Consider the following 24,088-nt stretch of genomic DNA (forward strand, 5'->3'; position numbering starts at 1 on the left):
CAGGAACTTTGCATTTATGCCAGGGTATAGACTTCAAAAAACAATCATATCCCATTGCTGCTGACAGCAAGGCCAGCCATATAACTTTTCGGGGCCCCGTGCAAAATGAAAACATGGGGTCTCGCGGAGCCAAACAAAAGGAAAAAACTGCCATTAATGGCATTAAAATAGAAAGATTTTTCCTTTCTACCACAGAGTCTTTCTCTCTCGACTTCTCGTGGTGTTTTTTTTAACTTGCTATTTCATGTTTTAAGTAAAGAAATACTAAAATTCAAAATTATTAGCATGAATTTTACCTTTCATCTTCATATGGTGCAATGCCTTTATGTACGTATGTATGTATGTATTTATTTATTGTTTAATTTACATCCAAGTTAGTTAGCGTATGGTGCAACAATGATTTCAGGAGTAGATTCCTTAAGCCCCTTACCCATTTAGCCCATCCCACCCCCGATCCCTGGTGCAATGCCATTTTAAATGCAACTACGACAGCATTTACCGTGTATGTAGAATCACTGAAATTATACAATGCGTATTTTGTTTGTGCATGCGTATGTATTTTCTTCTTCCCAGAGAGTGGAAATGCTGCAGAAAATGAGCTCACCTGTTTTTATTTCACTTCTTGCTATGTGCATATTCTACTAACAGTCTCTACCTCTGGCTTACCGGTGAATATGGAAGGGCAGAAAGAAGGAAGTATTTCTTTCTCTTCCCTTCCGTAAGCATATGTAAAATCCCTTGGTTGTTTTTTGGGACATGATTGCCCTTTGCTGCATTCGACGCAAATTCTGGTTCCAACAGAAAGCGTGACCTCTCGGGTCTCGTCTTGCCTCTCTCAGTCACAGATGTAAGGCATGTACCCGGTCTTCACTGGGAGTCTCACTGACTTCCCACGCGTCATGGACCCACCGGAGTTCAGTGCTCACGGGGCACTGTGAATGCTCTGTGCCAGTGGGTCAGCAAGGAACTGCAGGCAAGCACAGTACACACGTCTGTTCTGCTCACTCCGCCATTGGACTTGACTTACAACCCCCCAGCTCAGGGGTGCCTGGGTGGCTCGGACAGTTAAGTGTCTGACTCTCGGTTTTGTCTCAGGTCACGATCTCGTGGTTCATGGATTTGAACCCCCCATCGGGCTTGCCACTGGTAGCGTGGAGCCTGCTTGGGATTCTCTCTCTCCCCCTCTCTCTCTGCTCTCCCCTGTTTGCGTGCTCTCTCTCAAAATAAATCACTTAAAAAAATAAATTAACAAAAAACCCACAGCTCAATGATAAAATTATTAAGAATTTCAGGATGGTGACGGCAGAGTATTAAACCGAGTGCAGGGTCCTTCTGAGCCTGGGACCTGTGTGAGCAAATTAAATATTTGTGATACCACTAAAATACTTTTATAATATTAAAAAAAAATCAATCCCTGAGATTCTAGCTAATTACATTATTTGGGGTATTATGCTTTGTTTCTCTAGTGAAATTGTTCCTTTTTCTAGAATAAAGAACACAACTTCTGGGGGCGCCTGGGTGGCTCAGTTCGTTAAGTATCCGACTTCGGCTCAGGTCATGATTTCATGGTTCGTGGGTTCAAACCCCTCGTCAGGCAGCTCAGAGTCTGGAGCCTGCTTCAGATTCTGTGTCTCCCTCTCTCTCTCTGCCCCTCCCCCGCTCATGTTCTCTCTCTCTCTCTCTCTCTCTCTCTCAAAAATAAACATTAAAAAAAAAAAAAAAAGAACACAACTTCTGCTCTTTCGTTACAGCACAGCCCCTGGCCTGGCCAGGACTCCTATGGGCACTCAGAAAGTTCTAGCTGGTTTTCAGAGAAACCCACTGCAGTGGATAAGCTCCGGCACCACTCTGGCTCTGTGTGGAAGCAGGAGTGGGGACGAGCACCGAGGCTCCCCCGTTACTCCCCTCTACACACGGCTGGGAGTGGCTGCGGTAGGAAGGTTGGGGATATCAGATGGTAAAGGAAGGAATGTATGAGTAGGTCAGCCCAGCAGCATCTCAATGACTTCGAAATGATTATCAGGAATTTCACATAGTGCCTGGTGCAGGTCAGCAAATGGTCAGAACCTGCCCAAGGTGCCCATCGGCCTGGTGTGGGTTGTCAGAGGGACCCTCCCTCCAAGCTGGGCGGGGAAACTCTCTGGGACTCCACCCTGTCTCTTTGCTTTGGAAAATAATTCTGGTGGCTTTGCCCTTTGTTTTGTGAATATTACATGTTCATTATAAAAGTTTGTGAAAAAACCGTGGCGCCTGGGTGGCTCGGTCGGTTGCACGTTTGATTCTTGATTTCAGCTCAGGTCATGATCCTAGGGTCGTGGGATGGAGCCCCGAGTCGGGCTCAGTGCTGAGCTTGGAGCCTATTTAAGATTCTCTCTCTCTCTCTCTCTCTCTCTCTCTCTCTCTCTTTCCCTCTGCCCCCTCACCCATTCTTGTGGTGCTCTCTCTCTAGAATAAAAAATTTAATTAAAGAAATAAAAAATTGGTGAAAAAACAGGCAAAAATAAGTAAAATGCATTAAAATGAAACAAACAAACAAACACCCTATTTTCCATAGCCACGTCACTGACATACTTTTTAACATTTGTTGTGTGTGTGACAACAGTGTAGATTAGACCTCTCAGGATCCACTGCAAACTCCCTCTAGTGTGTGCATCTCCCTTTTTCCCCAGGCCTCCCAAAAGCCAGAGCTCTGCATGGGACCCAAGCTCTGTGGGACAGGGGCCATCCTCCTGGGACAGGAGCACCCTCATGGGACAGGGCCATCCTCACGGGACTTGGAAGGCGCTAGTGAGCAAATCGGAGCCACCAGGACCATGCTGGGGGTTCGGCTCTTCTGCAGCTGCAGCTGAGGCAGGAATGAGTGCAGGCTCCAGTCCGGTGTCAGAGGTGGAGAGCGCCGGTACCGAATTTCCACTGGAACCATCCGTGGTGTGGCCGGGCATCTTCCTGGGGTTGCCCTTGCCTCTGTAGCGTCCAAGCATGGTTCCCCAGCCCTCCTGGAAATTCTGTAATGAGCTAACTCTGCAACAAATACCCTCCTGCTTAACCAGCTAGAGTAGATTCTGTCGTCAGCAGTGAAGAACTCTCTCCTGGGGTCTCAGCTTCACTCTGCCCAACCTCCTTCAGAGCACTTACCATAAAATGGAATGGCCTTGTGTATGTATTCCTTTACCACTTAATGTGTCTTCATGAGGGAGGAACCAGTTCTGTCTCATTCACCACTTGGATCCCAGTGGCTGTCTCAGGGCAGCGCTTGGTTAGTATCTGTCCGGTGAAATATTTGGTCACCTTCCAGCAGCACTTAGCCCAGCACCAGCCACTCCTGTGGATCAAGTCAGGGGGTATTCTTTCTACATGTGTTCCCTCCCCGCCAACATTTGCTGACTGCCTCTTCTGCAGAGAAAAGCAATGAATTGGAAGATACCAACTTGCACCCCTCTGAGTCTAGTGACTTAAGGTTGGACAGATGAATGAGCTCACTGTGGCCAATTCCTTGCGTTCCTTCAATGAGCAAAGACCTGCTCTGTGATGAGCATGTGTGTGTCTGCAGGTGTTAAGTGGGGACAGATTTTCTGAATAAAAAGACCCACAGACTCAGAATACCAAATTCATTCATTCACTCACTCATTCATTCATTCATTCATTCCACAAACACTGATTGAGGGTCTGCTCTGATGTATGTATGCATGAAGTGCAGAAGGAGGCCTGGACCTCCCAGTCAAATCCACTTTGTAATCAGACTTTCTCCCTTTGGCTATCAGACTGTCACCTAAATCACTTCCAGCCTCTAAGCCTTAAATTAAGAGCCAGATGATGCAACCTTTCCATTATGTGGTTGTGCAATTTCAGGCACAAACTCTATGTTTGAAATACAGGTGCGGGAGTAGATTTTAGTGATATGCTTTGAAAGCATCAATATTTGAGCAGGCCAGTCCCTGGATACCTACTGCAGGTAGGAGCCATGACACCCATTGGCCCTGTGACGAAGGTGGCTTCATGCCTGTGTGTCTCAGGGCTGTGCCAGGACACACAGTGTGACCTCTGTCATTGCCATTGTATCTGTTGGAACCATAGGCAAAACCATTGTCTTCTTCCAGGTCTGAACCTGGAAGGGGCAGGCCCACCTCCTTGGGGCCCCAGGGCTGCTGGAACCACACCCATCACCACCTGTCTCACCTGAGGAGTGGGGAGGCCCTGAGAAGTGAGTGCTGTAACCCTTTCCTCTCCTCTGGCTAAGGGACCTCGCTGTCCTCTCCGCCCCGTATGTGAAGTGGGCAATGGATCTTCGAGTCCATTCCTGGCCAGGTCATGGAAAGGCCTACTTGGTTATTAAATCAGATCCTGCACGTGTTTGGAACTAACAAATGGGTTTTTGATCAGACTAAAATTTGGGGATATAGAAATGAACCAACAGCAGTCCCTGCTCTCCAGGAAAGACAAGCAATTACAGTAGAATATGAGAAGCTTCCTCTCCTAAGCAAACGTTGGAAGGTCCACCATGGGTTCTACAGAGCCTACAGCAGACCCCTGTTGTGGTGGTGCCTACCTTTCCACGGGAAAGACGGCAAATGAACAGTCACAACATCTGCTCATTTGAAGTGTTAAGGTCAGGGGAGCTAAGAGAGAGAGCTATGTTCTCTGCAGAACAGAGAGGCCTGACCCAGCCCCAGCCAGGAGGCCTCTCTCAGGTCATGACACGTAGGCCGTGACCAGCAGGGTGCTAGGAATGAGCTGGGAGAGGTGGGAGGGAATGGGCACCCCCTTCCCATTGTGTCAAGGTTGTGCAGAGGGTGGTGGGGGGAGGGTGGGGAAGAGATGAACTCCAAAGCTCAGGCCTCTGAGGGCACAGAATGACTTCCCACAGAGGAAGTCTGAGGAAAAGCCCCCTCTGGCCCGATGTTCTGCCTCTCGCAGTCTCTCCTCGACCTGCCCAGCTGGCTGTGCCCTCGCTCCTGGCCTGTCACAGCCAGAATAATGAGATGGGACACGTGGGCCTGCAGCCAGTTACCAAGTCCTGGCTGGGAAGGGACCAGGCCTGGGAAGTCCCTGCTGCTTCCCAAAGTGCCGCAGGCGAACTTACACCATAAATGGGGCCTTTCTCCCCAACCCCTTCCCTTCCCCGATAGCCCTTCCCCTCGCTCAGCCCTCTATATTTCATTTTTGTTAATATGTGTACATTAAATGTAGTATATATAATTATATGGTATATAATTATAAAATATAATTTTACATGTATATATATGATATATTATATGTATATATAAAGCAGAGAGAGCTGGAAAGGAGATGAGAATCGCAGTGAGCTTGGGCCCCACGACCTGCTCACCCGGACTTCTGCCCAACTAGATCAGTGACAGCAGGGAGCTGTTTGAGGAAAGACAGGCTGTGGGCTGTGGTCAGGTCAGATGCGGCCCACAGCGTGGTGGTGACCCTGCCAGGCAGATGGAGTCAGCGGCCCCGTGGGTGGGCTGGAAGTGCAGGGAGAGGTCAGGGTGGAAAGCGAAGTCCCAGCTCTTCACAGCTGGGAATGCCTCCACACAGACAAATCCTGGAGCTTCTGGTCTTCGCCTTCAGGTACGTGGAAAATTCTGTACGTGCTCCCTTGGGAGCGAAACAGCAAATCCACCAGAAGCCAGGACAGAACAAATGTTTTGGCGGTCCCTCCACAAGTGTGTCAAACACAGGCACAAGAATGGTTCGCGGCAGCATTGGTTACTGACTGGGAAGAATGAGATGTTCCAGAATCAGAAGACCCAGGGCAGCTGGGGCTGTCACAACAAAGCGCCACAGACTGGGTGGCTGAAACAACGGAAACGCATCCTCTCACAGTGCTGGAGGCTGCAAGTCTGAGAGCAAGGTATTGGCAGAGTACGTCTCTGAGGCCTCTCTCCTCTGCTGGTAGGTGGCCATCTTCTCCTGTGTCCTCATACAGTCTCCCCCTTGTGGGTGCATGGCCTGATCCTCTCTTCTCTGCTGTGGTTACAAAGAACAGGAAGATCTATATGTATTGGCAGAAAAAGAGTTCCAAGCTTACTATTAGTGGACAAAGTCAGTCACAGAACAATAGGATACTGGTATCAATGGTTCCCTCTGGAAGGGAACAGATTAGGGGCCAGGATGGGACAAGGGGGATTTTATTTACTTCTGTATGTAGGTATGTATGTATGTGACAGACTGAATGATTGTTCTCACCTCTTCACTCCCTCCCTTGCCCTGGTTTTGCGCCTCTCTGGCTGGGAGCTGAGTATATTTCCCTATCCCATGGATGTTGAGCTTGGCCAGGTGACTTGGTTTGCCCAGTGGAATTTTGATGGATGCACCCAGAGCAGAGGCCTTAAATGTGCTTGCTTGGCATAGCTTGGCCTCTTGGGCTGCCATGACCTTCAGTGAGAAGAATATACCCCCAGGGAAAGGCTGGTGTCAGGAGAAGGTGGGGACAACAATGAGCAGAGCTGAATTCAACCTCAGCCTAGAGCAAGCCCAGCAACCCACATACCTGCGAGCAAGAAAAATACATCCTTACCTTGAAAATGTTATGCTGAGTGAAATAAGCCAGACACAGAGGGACAAATATTGTATGATTCCATGTACATGAACTATCTCGAATAGGCAAATCCATTCAGACTAGATGAGAGGCTACCGGGAACAAGGGGGTGGGGGAAAGAGGGAGTTATTGTTTAATGGGTACGGTTTCTGCTTGGGGTGACACGAAGGTTTTGGAAATTGATAGTTCTAACAGTTGCCTGACATTGTAAATGTACCTGGTGCCATTGAATTGCTCACTTAAAATGGTTAAAATAGTAAATTTGGTGTATCTATCTTCTGCCACAATTAAAAAAAATAATGTAGGGGCGCCTCTGTGGCTCAATCAGTTAAGCATCCGACTTCAGCTCAGGTCACGATCTCGTGGTTCGTGGGTTTGAACCCCACATCCAGCTCTGTACTGACAGCCCAGAGCCTGGAGCCTGCTTCAGATTCTGTGTCTCCCCACCCCCCTCTCTGCCCCTCTTCCACTTGTGCACACACTCTCTTTCTCTGGAAGAAAGCAAGCAAGCAAGCAAGCCAGCAAGCAAGCAAGCAAAATCGTTGAATTTAGCACAATGGGTAGTGAATTGGATGGTGTGTGAATTACATTTCAATAAAGCTATTTTTGAAAAAGAAAAATACATGCTTGCCATTTAAGCCATTGAGTTTTGAAGAATTTGTTAAGTAGTACTAATAAGGCAATTTTAGATGGAGAGAGTAGGTGTGTAGGTATGTAGTCTATAATGAGCATGTCTTATTTGTGTAATATAAAATATGCAAAGTCAGCATCTATTGGGTTCCCCTAACCAGGCCCCTCTTTCTTGTTTTCCTGCCTGTTGATGGCACCAGGACTTTTCTGGACATTGTTCATCCTAATTTCGAGTGCCTCTTGGCTTCTCTCTCTATCCTTGGCAGTTAGCCAGACCCCAAGTCCTGGCTGTTCCTAGAGTACGTGTCTCCACTGGCTCCCTAATCTTAGTCTCCATAGCCATCCCCTGGTAGGGCTTTTGTCGCCCTGGGCCTGGATTGTGTCGTGGGTTTCCCGGGTGGCCTCTCTGCCTGGGTCCATCCAGGCCCGGGGAGAGCAATAATTTGAATATGTTTCCATGAAGTGGAACCCTGTTCAGCTGGCCCTGAGGCCTTCTCTCAAAACACACGCACTCAAGCACACACACTTTCCACTCTGTAAAATGGATTCACAACAGTCTCTGTTGCCTGTCAGTACACCCATGGGTATATGAGGAGGTCCTAAAATTGATCAGCTGGATGGTGGGGGGCAGGGGTGGGTTAGGCCACTGCTCCTTCTCCATCCCTTGTTTCCCATCTGCTCTTACTGCACTTTTGGGGTTGTAACATATGGGTGTGGAAGCCTCTGGCACCTCCAGTAAGGGGACTGTTCGATTCAACATTACTTAGAAGTTGAGAAAACTAGGGGCACCTGGGTGGCTCAGTTGGTTAAGCTCCGCTCACGATCTCATGGCTCATGGGTTGGAGCCCCTTATCAGGCTCTGTGCTGACAGCTCAGAGCCGGGAGCCTGCTTCAGATTCTGTGTTTCTCTGTCTGCCCCTCCCCCAGTCATGCTCTGTCTCCCTCTCTCTCAACAGTAAATAAAAAACATTAAAAAAAGAAAAGTTGAGAGAGCTAAAGATTCTAATGACTAATTATTGTGGCTTTCAATTCAAAACTGAAAGAGGACCAACCAAGCTGCTAAATGGATGAAAATGATTTTTGAAGTATTTGTTAGGCTATAACTTGAAACATGCTTAAGGAATTGAGTTTTAGTGCTGAAATGAAACCCTTTCCACCTTTTTTCCTTCTTTATGTGAACAGTTTGTATGGATTCCATACAAACAATAAGCTGTTTTATTAATTTTTTAAAAAGAGGTGGGGTTTTTTTTGTTTGTGATATGAAAAACAGGAATAAAATTAATGTTGAAACCCATCTTATTCTGGCAAAAAGTAAGAGTCATACACTCTATGAACTACAGAGGATTAGAATGTTGCATCCATCTCTTGGATATTTGTTTTGGATTAAGTTTTACACTTTTTTTCATTTAATAATTATTCTTCAAATCTAGATATTTTTTTGATTCACCGGTACTAATAAAAATAGCAATATGTCAATTTAGAAGAAATTTTTGGCCCTTAGAGCCTTACGGTCATGAAGAAACAAGAAGACTGCAGTTTATGTACCTATTTTTGTTGCTGAGAGACATGTTAAGGCGATCGACTACAGTTATTAATCAGAATATGTATTATATGGGGTCAAAACTCTAGGAGGCAGGGAATAAAATGGAAATAGAAGTTAGGGGCAGGGAGGTGAAATAAATGCAAACTTAACCAGCGCTAAAAGGGAGCTTGTCCATATGTATTTAAAATAGACTATGGGGGGCAGAGTGCACCCGGGTGGTTAGTGGGTTGAGCGTCCAACTCTTAGTTTTCAGCTCAGGTCACGATCCCAGGGTCGTGGGATGGACACCCGCCTCGGGCTTGTGCTCCGTGTGGAGCATGGAGATTTTCTCTCTCTTTCTCTCCTTCTGCTCCTCCCCTCACTCTTTCTTTCTCTAAAATTAAAAACAAAAAAACAAAAAAACCCCACCTCTTAAAAAGAAAACAAAATAGCTTATTATTTGTATGGAATTCATATGATATTTTGATTTCACTGGATATATGTTTAAAAAACAGTATTATTTTTAGAAAATTTGCATACACTGAAAATTACATCTTTCGTGACTGCAATTACAATGAAAAAGTTTAGACATCAACATTCTTCAAGGAGGTGCCTGAATGTTTCCAATTTATTTTAGGGGGCGCACGTGAAGAAACACGTTCGCCAGTTGCTGCTGGGGGTGGGGGGAGAGAGGCCCAGCGTTGTCTGACGCCTTGCCCCCGCCCGGGCCCTGCTACCAGCGGTTCCAACTTAAGCCGGTCGTCTAATCGCCTTGAATTTGAGTTTGCGCACCTGTAGCTGCAGAACAGGGGTGGTGCTGACCCCTTCAGGTTGTTCCCGGAGTAAATGCGCCGCCTCAGGAAAAGTGTTCGCTGGGAGGAAGAAGCGCTAGAATCCACCCAAGGGAGCGGCGCAGGGAGCGGGGGAAGAAACAGATGGGCAAGGAAAGGGGGGATCAGATTTTTGCAGAGGGAGTGACTTTTTGCTTGGCTGAAGAAAGGCAAGGAAGAGGTCCCTGTCACAAGGTGCTTGACGGTGGGAAAAGCATGCGAGCCTGGAGAACAGCCCGTCTAAGGGCCAGGAGGTGGAAAGGGCTTGTTTGGGGGTTCCCCCCCACCCCCACCTCCACCTCCGGCGCTGGCACAACCTGAGGTCCTGCCAGGCCTCCGCCATCTGTCACCCACTACCAGCCAGGCCTGGGCGGGCTGAGTCTGCGACCCTGGTGGGCAGGTGACACTGACCACCCCTTCCTCCGGACTCAATCAGAACACAGCCGGTGGCATCCAAGAGGTGCCAAGTGGGGACCCGGCGCCTGCCCAGGTTCTGCAAGAGCGTGGGCCTTGTGGAGGCAGGGAGGAAGCACGTGTGTGTCTCAGTACAGGGACTCGCTCGGAAAAGTCTTTGAGAACTGGTGACACACGTATTTGAAAGATGGAGACACTTTTTTTAGTGGAATATTTGTACCTCCTCCCCCCGCCCCGCCCAACTCCTGCGATCTACTATCCGTAAGTACGTTTGGGTGATGATGTGGGGTCCCCTGTGTAGGGGCCTAGCCTGGTTCCCCGCACGCAGTCGTGGCGCAGTGTCCCCAGCAAGATCGAGTGGCCGCACCCCCAGACCATCCCCGCGTCCGCTCCCCTTTCCCCGCCCCTGTGCCCCGGCCAAGGGCCCGAAGAAGTTCTAGAACCAAACGGACCGCCCCGCCTCCCTTATCCCGCCTTCCGGCGCGAGGCAAACCGAAGCCCCGCTGGGTGAGGGCGGAGAGGGTTGGGCAAAGCTCCCCCTCGCGGCCATCGGGCTCGGCCAAGACTGGGTGCCCCGTGCAAACACGCCCCCCACCCCAGGCCTCCCCTCCTTCTTTTCTCCCTCCTTTCTCTCCTCTTCACCTTGTCGCCCCCCCACCTCCCGCCTTCCTTTCCTCTTTCCCTTCTCCTTCTCCCTCTTTCCCCTCCCTCCTCCTCCTGCCTTCTCCTCCTCCTCCTTCCTAGTTCCTGCAGTTTGGGTCTCTTTTAGGTTTGTTGATTCATAATTTTAAATAGGCAATAGATTAACACACTTCAAGTATTTTATTTTCAACTATTCAAAGGTATACAGTGAAAAGCCTTCACCCCAGAAGAACATCAGACAAGTCCCCTAACTGAGGAACCATCTACAAAGTATCTGACCAGTCCTCAAAACTGTCAAGGCCACCAAAAACAAGGCAAGACTGAGAAACTGCCACAGCCAGGAGGAGCCTGAGGAGACATGACCATTAACTGTGATATGGGAGCCTGCATGGGATCCTGGAACAGAAAAAGGACATTTGGGGAAAACTAAGGAAATCCGAGGCAAGATGGACTTCAGGCAATAATATATCAATGCTGGTTCATTAACTGTAACCAAAGTACCACACTAACGTAAGATGTTGGTAATAGGGGAAACTGGGGGTGGGCTTTATGGGAACTCTGCTAATTTCTCCATAAATCTAAAACTGTTAAAAAGTAACAGTTTACTTAAAAAAAAAAAGTCTTTATCCTATCCTTGCCTCTAACCATCATTTCCACCCACCCCCAATACATAAAAATCATTGATCTTAGTTTTCTGTGTATCCGTTCAGAGATGTAGGGTGCAAATACTAGCAAATATGAATATTCTTACCCCCACTTCATACTGTAACGACGGCACACCCCACACCCAGTTCTGCCCTTGCTTTCTTCACCTGTTTCGTATCAGGCATAGAGCGTTCTGTGTTCTTGTTTTCAGCCTGGAAAGACCCTCATTCCTGTGGCCAGTTCCCTGTTCATGGACTTGGGCTCTGCGATGTCTTGCAGTCCTAACACGACTTGAGGACAAACCGAGGGCATAACCCTGGCAAACAGTGGGTGAGTTTATCTGTTGGCCTGCGGGACCCAGGAGCGACTCAGTTTGTAACAGTGGTAGACAGGGACCCCACAAGGGTTCCTATGAGGGTGTGTGTTGGGGGTTTCCCTCTCCAGTCACTCTGCCCCCGGCCTCGAGCTCCTGCACCCGCGGGTTGGGGGGTGGGGGGAGAGGGGTTGTGCAGCGATCTCACCTCGAGCACCGCCCCTGTGTTGGATCCCCCCACTCCCACGGAGCGTGGGTGGTAGAGCTGCCCCGAGGATTGGGTAGTCGTGGGGCTCCCACCCGCCACAGTGAGTGTGGGGAACTCCCCTAGGATTGGGTGGAACCCCTCCGCGAGTCCTGGGTCCAGACTGCCTGCACGACCCGCGACTCCCCCTAAAGAGACTCGATGCCCTTAAGAGCCCACCCCTGTCCCCCGGCCTCATCTGCCCTGGAGCTCGCTCGCAGTCTTTCCCCGTGTGGGTCTCGCTGATCTCCCGCACTCCAGGGGTCTCTCTCCAAAATATAGAGATCTGCCACCCACCCCACCCCCGACTCTCTTTCCCCCAACTCTCAGGAGTTCTGGTGCCTGGTCTGAAGACGAAAGTATTTTCTCCACCTCCTCACACCCACCTTGCCATTCGCGCCCCTAACATCCCACGTATCTCCCAAATTCTGGGTGATTAAAAAAAAAACTCCTCCCGCAACATTTTATAATGACAAGTTTCAGAAAAATAGAAAACCTTGAAAGACTTGTAGAGTGAGTGTCAGTATGCCCACCACCAAGATCTACATTAACATCCCTCTGCTCCAGCAGACTTCGAATCTCTACCTCGCTGTCCTTGAAGTTGGCCCGCCAGCAAACTGCCTGAGTTTTTGAAGCACTTCAAACTTCCAACCGTCAGTGCATGCCCCCAAAGCCCTTCTGCACGCCGGTCGTCGGCTGGAGTTCATTCTTAATTTACGTTTTTAAAGGTAAAATTCACATACAGCGAAATATACAGATTTTAAGTGTGCCGTAATGGTAAGTGTGCCAGATGGTACATGGAAAAGTATTTACTAGTTTAATAGTTATGTATTTATTTTAAAGTGTATTAAAAAAAAAACAGTCGCTTTCCATGTATGATAGGGACATAGTTTCCTTTAACAATGAATATAGTATGTAAAGGGCTAGGGGGAGGGGAGGGCAAAGGAAGAGAGGGGACTTCCAAGAAGCTGAGGCTGTGGCGAGGTGTCGTTTCCTGAGCTACTGTCGCTTCTAAGAGTGGCGCAGCCGGCGAGCTCCGGGCCGCGGTGCAATCCTGGGGCGCCTGGAGGGGCTGGGCAGGCTGGATCGGGGATCTGCGGTGGGGCCGGAAAGGTGTGCATGTGTGCTTGCCTGTAAGTGTGTGTTTTCAAATCGTTATGCATCTGCGCTTCCACTCCCAAGTTTGAGGCTGGGAGTCCCTATGAACGCAGCACTCAGCACAGGGCCGGGAATACAGTAGGTGCCCAGTAAGTGTTTCACTTGATCACAAGTGTGCAAACACTTTGTAAGCACTGTACAAAAATAAGGTAGTACAGCAGCAGGAAGAATCCCACTCCTTCGTGTCCTCACTACTCAGCGCAGTGGGGTGTTTGTTGATTGACAAACAGCGGAGCAGGCGGAGGAAAACTCAGCGCGGGTGGTTGGTTGCCAAGGACGCGGGTCTGGCGCCAGCGTCGGCTGTGGGGTCTCACAACCCATTGCAGACAGAAATAAAGCCACAACTTTCTGGGCATGCGCGCCCCGTCCCCGCACTAGCCTCATTACCCTACGGCCGCGAACAGCCTGTAGGTGCCTCGTTAGCGCAGTAGGTAGCGCGTCAGTCTCATAATCTGAAGGTCGTGAGTTCGATCCTCACACGGGGCACAATACTTTTGTTCTCTTCCCGTCTCCACTCCTGCCAGCACGAAGGGTTTTATTTGCTTGTCTGAGGACAGAAAGACCCCCGGCGTCCGCGCTTTTCCGCAAAGAGGTCTCCAGTGTGTCGTTAGGCTCGGTCTTGCCTCCCCGAAGTACCGGCGCAGGGACGCTGTGTTAAGTGCAAAGCCTCCCTTCTCTGTTCGGGTCCGGGACCGAGGACGGGAAGGCGGAGGCACGATGACCCGGGGGCACCCTAGTAGACTGGTCCGCGCCGGGTGGGCCGAGACCTCGTAAGCCCTGGAGAAAGAACCGCACCCCTCCGCCCCCTGTGCGCGGCGGCGCGGAGGGGCCCCCGGAGGCAGCGTCCCAGCCGTGCCACTCTCCCCCGTCCTCCTGTCCTGGCCCCGGAGCACCCGCAGTCGCCGGCGGGGCGCACGGTCTGGGGTTCGGCGGCACCGGTGCTCGGGGTCCAGCAGCGCGTTGCGGGCGCCGCGGGCGCAAGGCTCGCTCGGGGAGGCGCCGGAACAGGTGGTCCCGGGAGGGGGCTGGTCCTTTTCGCTCGACAGCAGGGAAGGGTGGGCCTGTGAGCTGGCCAGCCTGCGCGGGGCACCGAGCACCGCCGTGCAGTGTGGGCTGCGGAGCTGGGAGGGGGCAGCGCCCGAGAGGGGAGGGAGAGGGGTCTTAGGGAGTTGGTGCCGGTGGCCGCTGCAGTGGCGTAGCGGGACGGGGGCCGTGTTGCGACTGCGTCCGAAACACGTGCTACAATCGCAGCCGTCACCAGCTAAGTTTCTGATAACTCTGTCGTGCCGCACAGGTCAAATAGCCACTTAGATGGAGATGTGATAGCTGGTATCTCCCCTTCACCTTTCAAGTTTTTGACGGCGGCACTAACCTCCTGCAATTTCCCCCATCAGGGATGTGGTAATACTTTTGGTTTACTATCCTGAGAGGAAGCACCTTCCAGAGGCTTTCACTTAGCTCTTTTTACCGTAAGGACCCTTGGTCAGCGAGTCGTAGTGCCACTGCGGAGATTCTGCCATTTGTAGAATGTGTTTATTCCGAGTATGCATTCAGGTACTCAGAAAAGAACCACAGTTGGCTTCATGGCCCTACTGCCTCCGCTGGGATTCAAGACTTGTCCCAAGACCCTATCACCTGCCACCATTAGCTCTAACTTTGGTGGACACAGGAATTGGTGTCAATTTAGAGCCAATGTCTAGGGACCCCTGAAAGGGCTGGGTGCTTTCTTTTCCCTACTACCAATCCTTCAAGTAAATGGCAACAGGCCCCTTTGGAAAAGCTTGGGGGGTTATTTATAGCATAATATGTGGCCCTCACTCCTGCAGGACTCTTCCTCAAGGGGGCCTGCCCCACCCCCCTTCAGTCAGATGGCTTTGGATCTGGAAATGAGTGTAGGTCTGGAAAGGGTGACAGGCATGGGTCTCCACTGTGACGGCTCAAGTCAGGTTTTCAGACACCAGGTCTGAAGTTTCCCTGTTACATATATCAAGCAAGCAACATTTTCGTAGGCTGGCAACTATTTCATTCTTCTTTGGCAACTATTTCATTCTTTTTTTTAATTTTTGTTTTTAGTGTTTGAGAAAGAGACAGAGTGTGAGTGGGGGGGAGGGACAGAATGTGAGTAGGGGAGGAGCAGAGAGAGAGGGAGACACAGAAGCCAAAGCAGGCTCCAGGCTCTGAGCTGTCAGCACAGAGCCCGATGCAGGCCTCCAACTCATGAACCTGGAGATCATGACCTGAACCGAAGTCAGGCGTTTAACTTACTGAGCCACCTAGGTGCCCCGATGTTTATTTATTTTTGAGAGAGAGAGAGAGAGAAAGAGAGAGAGAGAGAATGAAGGGGAAGGGGCAGACAGAGAGGGAGACACAGAATCCAAAGCAGGCTCCAGGCTCTGAGCTGTAAGCACAGAGCCCGATGCAGGCTCGAACTCACGAACTGAGAGATCATGACCAGAGCTGAAGTCGGGGGCTTCCCGACTGAGCCACCCAGGCGCCCCGCAACTATTTCCTTCTTAGGGACAAGGGAATCCATTACCAAGAGCCCAAATCCGCTATCACTGCAGCTTCTGTGCTGCCCACTGCTCTAAATGGTTGCCTCTGGTAGCTGAATGCCGCCACTTAGCCTCTGCTACTACGGAATCCCGTCACCTGCACTGAAATCAGGGAGCATATCAACAATGGCATCTCTCACCCTCCCCCATCACCCACAGAATGCCACCACAGAGCTTTTCAAGTTCACAGATACTCCCTTCACTCGGTGCCTTAACGAAGGGAGCGTCTTCGGGGCTGAGCATGTGGTTGGGCAGTGAGCCGGAAGTTCGTATGTAATAAATCCACTCCTACATTCCTACCTTCCTGAGCTTTTGGATTCTGCCGTCCACATCATGCCAGGCAAACCCTGGCATCTTAATTTGATTTAAAAAAGGCAAACATTGAGTCCACATTGCTGTCAACCAATGAAGTCAAGTGTGAGAACCACTTTTAATTGCATGGGAATGCCAGTTACCAGTTTATCGCCTCTCAGCTCCAGCGTCACCCTTCCTTACCTGCCCTGCAATAACCCCCTGGATTCCAGCCCTTCTACAGCGTGCGTGCAGGACAGCAAGCTGTCGGCAGGGGGTGCTGGAGGAAGTGGCAGGAGGAATGGGCCTCCTTTTAGTTCCCAGGTGCTGTGCTGCTTATTCTTGCCCCGCTTCTCATAACCAGTGAGAGTGTGTGGGAATGGCCGGGGTACTCCGCCACAGCCGTGTGCCCTGAATGCACAATCTCCCAGTGACTCCAGGGCCTCGGCCCGATGACCACTTTGCCACAATCCTCCCAACACGGAGAGGGCCTGTTCCAGGTCTGGAGCCAGAAAGCAGCCCCTGACACGCTCTCGGCACTTGCCTTCCAGCCTCGGTTTGCTGTGTCCCGGAGGGTGGTTTCCCGTGGCCCTCTCAACATGCACAGTGCAGAGGGGGCACACCCCCCCCCCCCCAGACAACACTCCAGGGAGTAAGAGGAGCCTCCTTTCCGAGTTAGTCCTTCATTTACTCTCCCCTGATCAGTCCTGGGTACCCTTTACATCTATACATCTTTAAGTTAGCTACTCGCTTATAGTTTAATAACTCATTGTATCTTAAAGTTTTCCTGTTAAGATCACCATGCCGTGTGTCTCCTAACTGGGTCCAGATAGTAACTCCAGAAGCTGTGCCGGATGCACTCCTACTAATAAATCAACCTGCTCGCAGTCCTTATAGTGGCTCTTGCTGCTGTGACGGTCGGGGGCGGTGGTGACTGTGCAAGGGCCTTTAGCAAATGCTCAAGTCTTGCTCAACATCAGAGAGCTCGTACTAGACAAGAACCATATGAATGTAATAAACGTTAAACGGGTTAATTTATTTGACACCACTGAATTCATATTGCAGAGAAGTGCTTAAGTGTAGCGTATGTGGAGAATTTAGCTGAAGCCCCGAATTTATCCAACACTGAACCATTTACACCAGAGAGAAACCTTATGAATGTAATAAATATGAAAAGGCCTTTAGAAACTGCTCTGCTTTCACAAATTCAAGGATTCAAGGGAGTACCAGAGAGAAGATACCAGGAGTGGGAAGAATTTTTGCTAAGCTCAACCTTTATTCAATTCCCAGAGAATTTACATTATAAAGAATCTGGGGGTAAGTTGAAGCTATGCCAAGAAGCAGAAAGAGATAATCAGAAATGTGTTTATGTATTTTATGAAGTGTGATAGCCTTTGAAATGCCAACCAAGCACATATGACCGGAGAGTCAAGCAAATATCTGAAATCTGCTAAGGCAGTGACGTTAGCAAGAGTATTACTGGGAGAACTGTAGATTCAGAGAAAATTAAGAATGTGGTAAGAACTTCATTTGGGTGTTAGTATGCATAACTCACTTTCACTGGATAAAGGGAAGTTTTTTTTAAATGAAATACTGTAATACTATAAAAGAGATGTGGGTAGTTGCAAAACCAGTCTGAGTAGGTTTAAGTTTTCACAGAAGGGGACCTGAAATAGAGGTAAAAATGGGCCTTATACAGCTGATTCTGGCTGGCAGGATCGGGAATATTCAAAAATTTCTTAATGTTTATTTTTGAGAGAGAGCGAGAGAGACAGCACAAACAGGGGAGGGGTAGAGAGAGAGGGAGACACAGAATCTGCAGCAGGCTCCAGGCTCTGGGCTTGTCAGCACAGGGCCTGATGAGGGGCTCAAACTCACAACTGTGAGATCATGACCTGAGCCAAAGTCGGACGCTTAATGACTGAGCCACGCAGGCGCCCCAGGATTGGGAATATTTTAGAATTTGAATGCTTTTAAGTGACCAATTTCTAGTTCACCCAAGTTCCCATCATTATACATTTTATATTCTGTGACTTCCCTATTGCCAAACACACACCAGCCTGGCCCTTGAAGGCACGTTTGTGATGACCTGCAAATGAACAAAAAAGTAGACTGAAGAAAGTGCTCTTGGGAAACCAATGCCTTGCCTCAGGACCTTGCCTATTAGCCAAGAGAGCATTTTGCTTACTGAAGTATTTGGTTTACTATAAGATTATGCTTTATGACCACAGAAACAAGAATTACTATTACGTATTACATGCTTACTATATGTCAAGCACAATACCAGAACTTTACATTATCTTAATCCTCACCTCAAGTCCCTGAGCTATTTCTATCTTTCCTTTTATTTTTTTAAGATTTTAAGTAATCTCTACACCCAACATGGGGCTTGAATTCACAACCCCAATATTAAGAGTCACATGCTCTACCAACTGAGCAGGGCAGGTGCCCCTTTACCTTCCTTTTATAAAGGGGTTCACGGGGGCACCTGGCTGGCTCAGTCGGTTAAGTATTTGATTTTGGCTCAAGTTATGATCCCAAGGTTGTGGGATTGAGCCTTGGGATTCTCGTTCCCTCTCCCTCTGCCCCTCCCAACTTGCACACGCACATGCACTCTCTCAGAATAAATAAACTTTAAAAAAAAGAAAAAGAAATGGTTCAGGGAAGGTTCCAGAAGTAATCTGCCCTAGATGATGAAGTTGTGAGGAGCCCTGTTATGGAGCTTAGGGCCCAAGTGAGAGAGCGGCCAGTGCTGTCCGGAGAAGGAGAGACGGAGACCCCAGGGTGGGCTCGCTAGCAAAGAGGAGACCCCCGCCGCCGGGGGACAGCACGCTGTGGTGCACACTGTCGGTGCCCTAAATTTCCTGCTGCCTTCCCCCTCAGTTCTGGTCGGACAGTTGTTGAGATGGTTTCCTGTTCTTTACTTTTCTGTTTATCTTTAAAATAAACTCTCATCAACTAAAGTTAGAGGTTTATGCTGGTCCTTGTGACCTGAAAGATCCTAATACGAGCTTTAATAGCCTCACAAATTTTATTATGAAAAGTACAAGAAGACATTTACAAGCCCAAAAGCATCAGAATGAAATAGTCCACATAATTTTTATACATACATTTTTCTATACAAAAAGTTGATTTCTGTAGGGATATAAAATAAATAATGTAAAAATCAGTGCCACTGATTGCCAAGTAGGTATCTCTCTCTCCACCTCAAGGTGACCAGCCTCCTACGTGGCCAAAAGATGAGGTGTTCGGCATCTGTTACGAGCCTGGGCCGTGAGCCTCTGGCGAAGATTTCTCACTCTCTCCATAAGATCCTGTTCCATGGTGTCCCACTGTACTCTTCTTTGATTTAAAGAAACTTGAAAACAAAATTTTAAGATAACAATAGTTTAATGTTCTGATATTAGCAACGATACAGCATGGATTTTAAAGGTAAACATGTTGCAAAAAATCAGTAATGAAATGATATTTGAAAAACCAAATTTCTTTAACAAAAAACTTAATGTGTTGTTCCCTATACTGTTCCATTTACAAGCCAAGTATTTATTTGTTGAATTGAATGAATGTTATCAGAGAAAGAGAACTCATCTACTTTTGGTTATTTACCATTTGTTTTTTATTTGGGGGAGATAGACAATCTTTATTAACAATAATTTTTTTAGTATTTTTTAATTTTTAATTATTTAATATATTTTAATTATTTAATAATATAAATAATTTTATTTTTGAGACAGAGAGCGGGGGAGGGACAGCGAGAGGGAGACACAGAATCCCAAGCAGGTTCCAGGCTCTGGGCCATCAGCACAGAGCCCGATGCAGGGCTTAAACCTGAGCCGAAGTTGGATGCTTAACCGACTGAGCCACCCAGGCACCCCGTCAATCTTTTAAATTAGGAACAAATCTTGTCCAAGAGAGGATGAGTGAGTTCTTTGCAACAGTAAGTTTCCTCACTATGATGCTTAATGGTATTGAAACAAAGCATTCTGAGTTGCCAAAATTAATATTTAGAAATGTATACCAAGACTACTTTCCCAATGACTAAATACAAATAAATCAAATGGTTTTAATAGTGGCCAACACAGGGAGAGTCAAATTAAAATATTACAGTGTGTCTAACCAAGTGTAACAGCCATTTCATACTGAGTTGGGGCGGCGGCTAGTAAACACTGGAATCTGAAGAAAAAAAAAAGCCCCTTAAAAATACACTTCTCTCAGGGTACCTGGGTGGCACGGTGGGTTAAGTGTCTGACTTCGGCTCAGGTCATGATCCCATGGTTCATGGGTTTGAGTCCCACGTGGGCTCTGTGCTGACAGTGTGGAGCCTGCTTGGGATTCTCTCTCTCCTCTCTGACCCTCCCCCACATGCATGCTCTCGCTCTCAAAATAAATAAACTTAAAAAAAAAACCCACTTCTCTTAAATGTAGTTACATATTCAGTCAGCTCCAATTCCAGAAAACTATATTTTCCTCCAAAGGAATACAATGTTTATGGTCTTATTTTGCTGCTAAATAACCTAAACTTACCAAATGTCTTGAACTTGATTTTCTAATTTAGAATTATCTAACTAAAAATTTAAGTTCTGACATGTCAGCATAGAGAACAATTGAGAATCTCGTGTACTTTCATTTGACTGATGCATGGCTTTTCTGACACAGAATTTACAGATACAGGTAAAGTATGAGTTAACAAAAATATACAGTACTAGAGTCTCATGACTTGTTATTTATTAGGTATATTTCTTATAAAGCTTGTTTGTCTTTAGAGGGCACTGTATAAAAATCTGTTCTTTTTTTTTTAACGTTTATTTTTGAGAGACACAGAGAGACACAGAGCGTGAGTGAGGGAAGGGCAGAGAGAGAGGGAGACACAGAATCCAAAGCAGGCTCCAGGCTCTGAACTGTCAGCACAGAGCCCAACACTGGGCTCGAACTCACAGACTGCGAGATCATGACCCGAACCGAAGTCGGATGCCCAACCGACTGAACCACTCAGGTGCCCCTAAAAATCTGTTCTTCTAAAAGAACTCAAAAGATCTTGTTAAATTCTGCTTCTTCTATATGACAGTTTTATTGAAAAAGTCGGTGGAAATCAAAGTCTAACAGAGTTTCTTGTTCCTTCCCCCATTTTAAAAAGAAATCAAATACTTTATTGGGAAAACTGTCAGCTCCTTTATGAGTTAATGACCATATTTCTGACCCACCCTGTCCCTTCCAAAAATAAAAACTTCAGTGGATCAAGTGGAGGGATCAAAGGTTGGCTAATCAGGGCGCCTGGGTGACTCCTGACTTCCGCTCAGGTCATGATCTCACAGTTCAGGAGTTTGAGCCCCATATCGGGATCTGTGCTGATGGTGCAGAGCCTGCCTGGGATGCTCTCTCTCCCTCTCTCTCTGCCCTTCCCCTGCTCCTCTTCTCACTTGCTCTCAACAAAAGAGTTCAGCTCATCAGCATGAAGCCGATGGTCTCCAGCAGTTCCAACACCAGTGGCCTCAGCGGTCCATCACGGTGCCGAGAGCAAATAACACATTTTCAGTGGCTGCTGGATGGAGCCCAGCCCAGAAGAAGAGAGTCAGAAAATTTCAAATACGTAATAGCTTTGAAAACTAATGCTCAGATTTTCTTTCCAGAAGGATGTAAAAAACAGTTACGAATGTCATTAATGTACTGAGTAACAGACTTCTGTAGCAGCCCGCAACCGTTTCTGGACAATGAAATTCATTCTGGTGCTAATGAAATCGCATCGATATCTGGCAAACCCTCCTGACTTGGTTTCGGTCTGATCTCTTTTTAACTCCCCATTAGAAATTTGAGAATTTTGCTCCCTCCATTTCAGGATTGCCATTATCCATGCCCTGGGAAAATGGCGTCAATATGCTGTACATATAATTCAAGCCACAATCTTGCTTAAATTAATGCTAAATTTTAAATGGCAGAAGAGGGGCACCTGGGTGGCCCAGTAGGCTGGGCGTCCAACTCTTGATCTCAGCTCAGGTCATGATGTCACGGTTCACGAGATCGAGCCCGGAGTTGGGCTCTGTGCTGACAGCAAGGAGCCTGCTTGGGATTCTCTCCCTTTCTCTCTGCCCCTCCCCAGCTCATGTGATCTTTCTCTCTCTCAAATAATAAAACTTTAAATAAATAAGTGAATGAATGATAAATGATAGAAGAAATATTTATTGCTTATCAACTTACTGTGTGTTGAGGAATCCACTTCAGAACTGTCCTTTAATTGTGAGGTTCTAGGCACATAGCCTGAGGCAGCCTGTCCACTTTGGCATCTGGGCACTGTCACAGCAGTGAGGAGATAGAGAAGACATGTGGGAGCGAGTAGGAAGCCTTTCTTTTTTATTTATTTATTTATTTATTTATTTATTTATTTATTTATTTATTATTTTTTTTTTTCTTCAACGTTTATTTATTTTTGGGACAGAGAGAGACAGAGCATGAACAGGGGAGGGGCAGAGAGAGAGGGAGACACAGAATTGGAAACAGGCTCCAGGCTCCGAGCCATCAGCCCAGAGCCCGAGGCGGGGCTCGAACTCACGGACCGCGAGATCGTGACCTGGCCGAAGTCGGACGCTTAACCGACTGCGCCACCCAGGCGCCCAGGAAGCCTTTCTTTTTTTTTAATTTTATTTTATTTTTGGGACAGAGAGAGACAGAGCATGAACCGGGGGAGGGGCAGAGAGAGAGGGAGACACAGAATCGGAAACAGGCTCCAGGCTCTGGGCCATCAGCCCAGAGCCCGACGCGGGGCTCGAACTCCCGGACCGCGAGATCGTGACCTGGCCGAAGTCGGACGCTTAACCGACTGCGCCACCCAGGCGCCCCAGGAAGCCTTTCTTATTTGCAAACGGTCCCTAGGAAATTACAACTGCCAAGGATGAAAGCCCCTAATGTTTCTATCGAGAGGAGCCGCCATCACCATCCTGGAGGCAGGGTAAGTGCCGCGAAGGCTGAAGTTCTGGGGACGTATTTTACTTATTTATTTTTAATTGATTTATTCTTTTTTTTTTTAAATTTTTTTTTCAACGTTTTTATTTATTATTGGGACAGAGAGAGACAGAGCATGAACGGGGGAGGGGCAGAGAGAGAGGGAGACACAGAATCGGAAACAGGCTCCAGGCTCCGAGCCATCAGCCCAGAGCCTGACGCGGGGCTCGAACTCACTGAGCGCGAGATCGTGACCTGGCTGAAGTCGGACGCTTAACCGACTGCGCCACCCAGGCGCCCCATTTAATTGATTTATTCTTGAGAGAGGGAGAGAGCACATAAGCAGGAGAGGGGCAGAGACAGAGGAAGAGAGAGAGAGAGAATCCCACTGGCACGGCAGCTAGGCGCCGCTAGCTAAAGGTGTTTTTAAAATATGTCCCCAAGGGGCACCTGGGTGGCTCAGTCTGTTAAGCGTCCGACGCTTGATTTCAGCTCCGGTCATGATCTCGCGGGTTGTGGGCTCGAGCCCCTGTTGGGCTCTGCTTGCACAGGGCCTGCTTGGGATTCTCCCTCTGCCCCTCCCCCACTCTCTCAAAATAAATACATTAAAAAAACCTCCACCTTTAGCTAAAACAAAAAGCCAACAAACAATTCAAAAGTAGCGACGTTAGGACAGAGATCCCAAACATTTCTTGGAAAAGATCATCAACTGTGATGAGCAAGCCCTCCCCGAGGACTACTGGGAGCCCACCTCTGGCAGCTTCCTGCACGCGGGGCCTAATCTCAGCAGCAGAGAGCAAACGAGAAGCTGCGAGAGGCAGGCGCCCCTGAGACCTTCCGGAGCAGCTGGCACAGCAGTGTTCCAGAACCGATCTGGGGCCTCCCCTGGTTTGAATCACTCTCATCTCAAAAGTTATACTTGCCCCTCAGCTGTGTCTTCTCTGTTCTCCAACTCCTACAGCCTTTCATCCAGTAAGACACCAAGGTCTTTTTTTGATTTTTCATCCTCACAAGAGTCATGACTGTTCCTTCCTTTCTACTCCCATTACTAGGGTCCAAGCTTCCAGGAGTCAGGCCCACTGGAGTTACACTGACTCATTAAGATGCCTGCCTTTTACCCGGTCTCAAGGGCTTTAGCTAATGGTTCAATGAGTCATTAAGACTATTTGGGGCTAATTATCAAATGACTAATTTGAACTGGTGTGGGGAAATGGAATGTAAGCCTCGTCTTCAAAATATCTGAAGGGCTGTCATGTGGCAGAGGTAATAGATGTAATCTGCATTTGCTCCAAAGAACGGTTTCTGATGAGAGAATTTACTAACACACACACACACACACACACACACACACACCCCTATTCAACTTTACA

At 48.2% G+C, this 24,088-nt stretch overlaps 1 protein-coding gene, 1 long non-coding RNA gene and 1 other non-coding gene across 8 annotated transcripts in view; 2 read left to right on the forward strand and 1 right to left on the reverse strand.

Moving 5' to 3' along the window:
• The first annotated feature begins 11,444 nt into the window (after positions 1-11,444).
• Positions 11,445-22,246, forward strand: LOC115506166. Its single transcript, XR_003966260.1, has 3 exons — positions 11,445-11,557; positions 12,355-12,512; positions 22,216-22,246. It is a non-coding gene; the product is annotated as an uncharacterized LOC115506166 (long non-coding RNA).
• Positions 13,356-13,428, forward strand: TRNAM-CAU. Its single transcript has one exon. It is a non-coding gene; the product is annotated as a tRNA-Met (tRNA).
• TBC1D31 (TBC1 domain family member 31) overlaps positions 18,798-24,088 on the reverse strand; it is a 75,943-nt gene continuing 70,652 nt past the window's right edge. For 5 of the 6 annotated variants that reach the window (XM_030304036.1, XM_030304039.1, XM_030304035.1 and 2 more), the window contains 2 exons: positions 21,978-22,070; positions 18,798-19,143 (listed from right to left, as the gene is read on the reverse strand). In XM_030304036.1, the coding sequence (XP_030159896.1) occupies positions 19,010-19,143; positions 21,978-22,070 (227 nt within the window). In that variant the 3' untranslated portion in view covers positions 18,798-19,009. The remainder of the gene's footprint in view (positions 19,144-21,977; positions 22,071-24,088) is intronic. The other variant, XM_030304034.1, reaches the window with a different exon arrangement.

The sequence above is a fragment of the Lynx canadensis genome, chromosome F2 (assembly GCF_007474595.2).
Source record: "Lynx canadensis isolate LIC74 chromosome F2, mLynCan4.pri.v2, whole genome shotgun sequence".
Classification (NCBI taxonomy): domain Eukaryota; kingdom Metazoa; phylum Chordata; class Mammalia; order Carnivora; family Felidae; genus Lynx; species Lynx canadensis.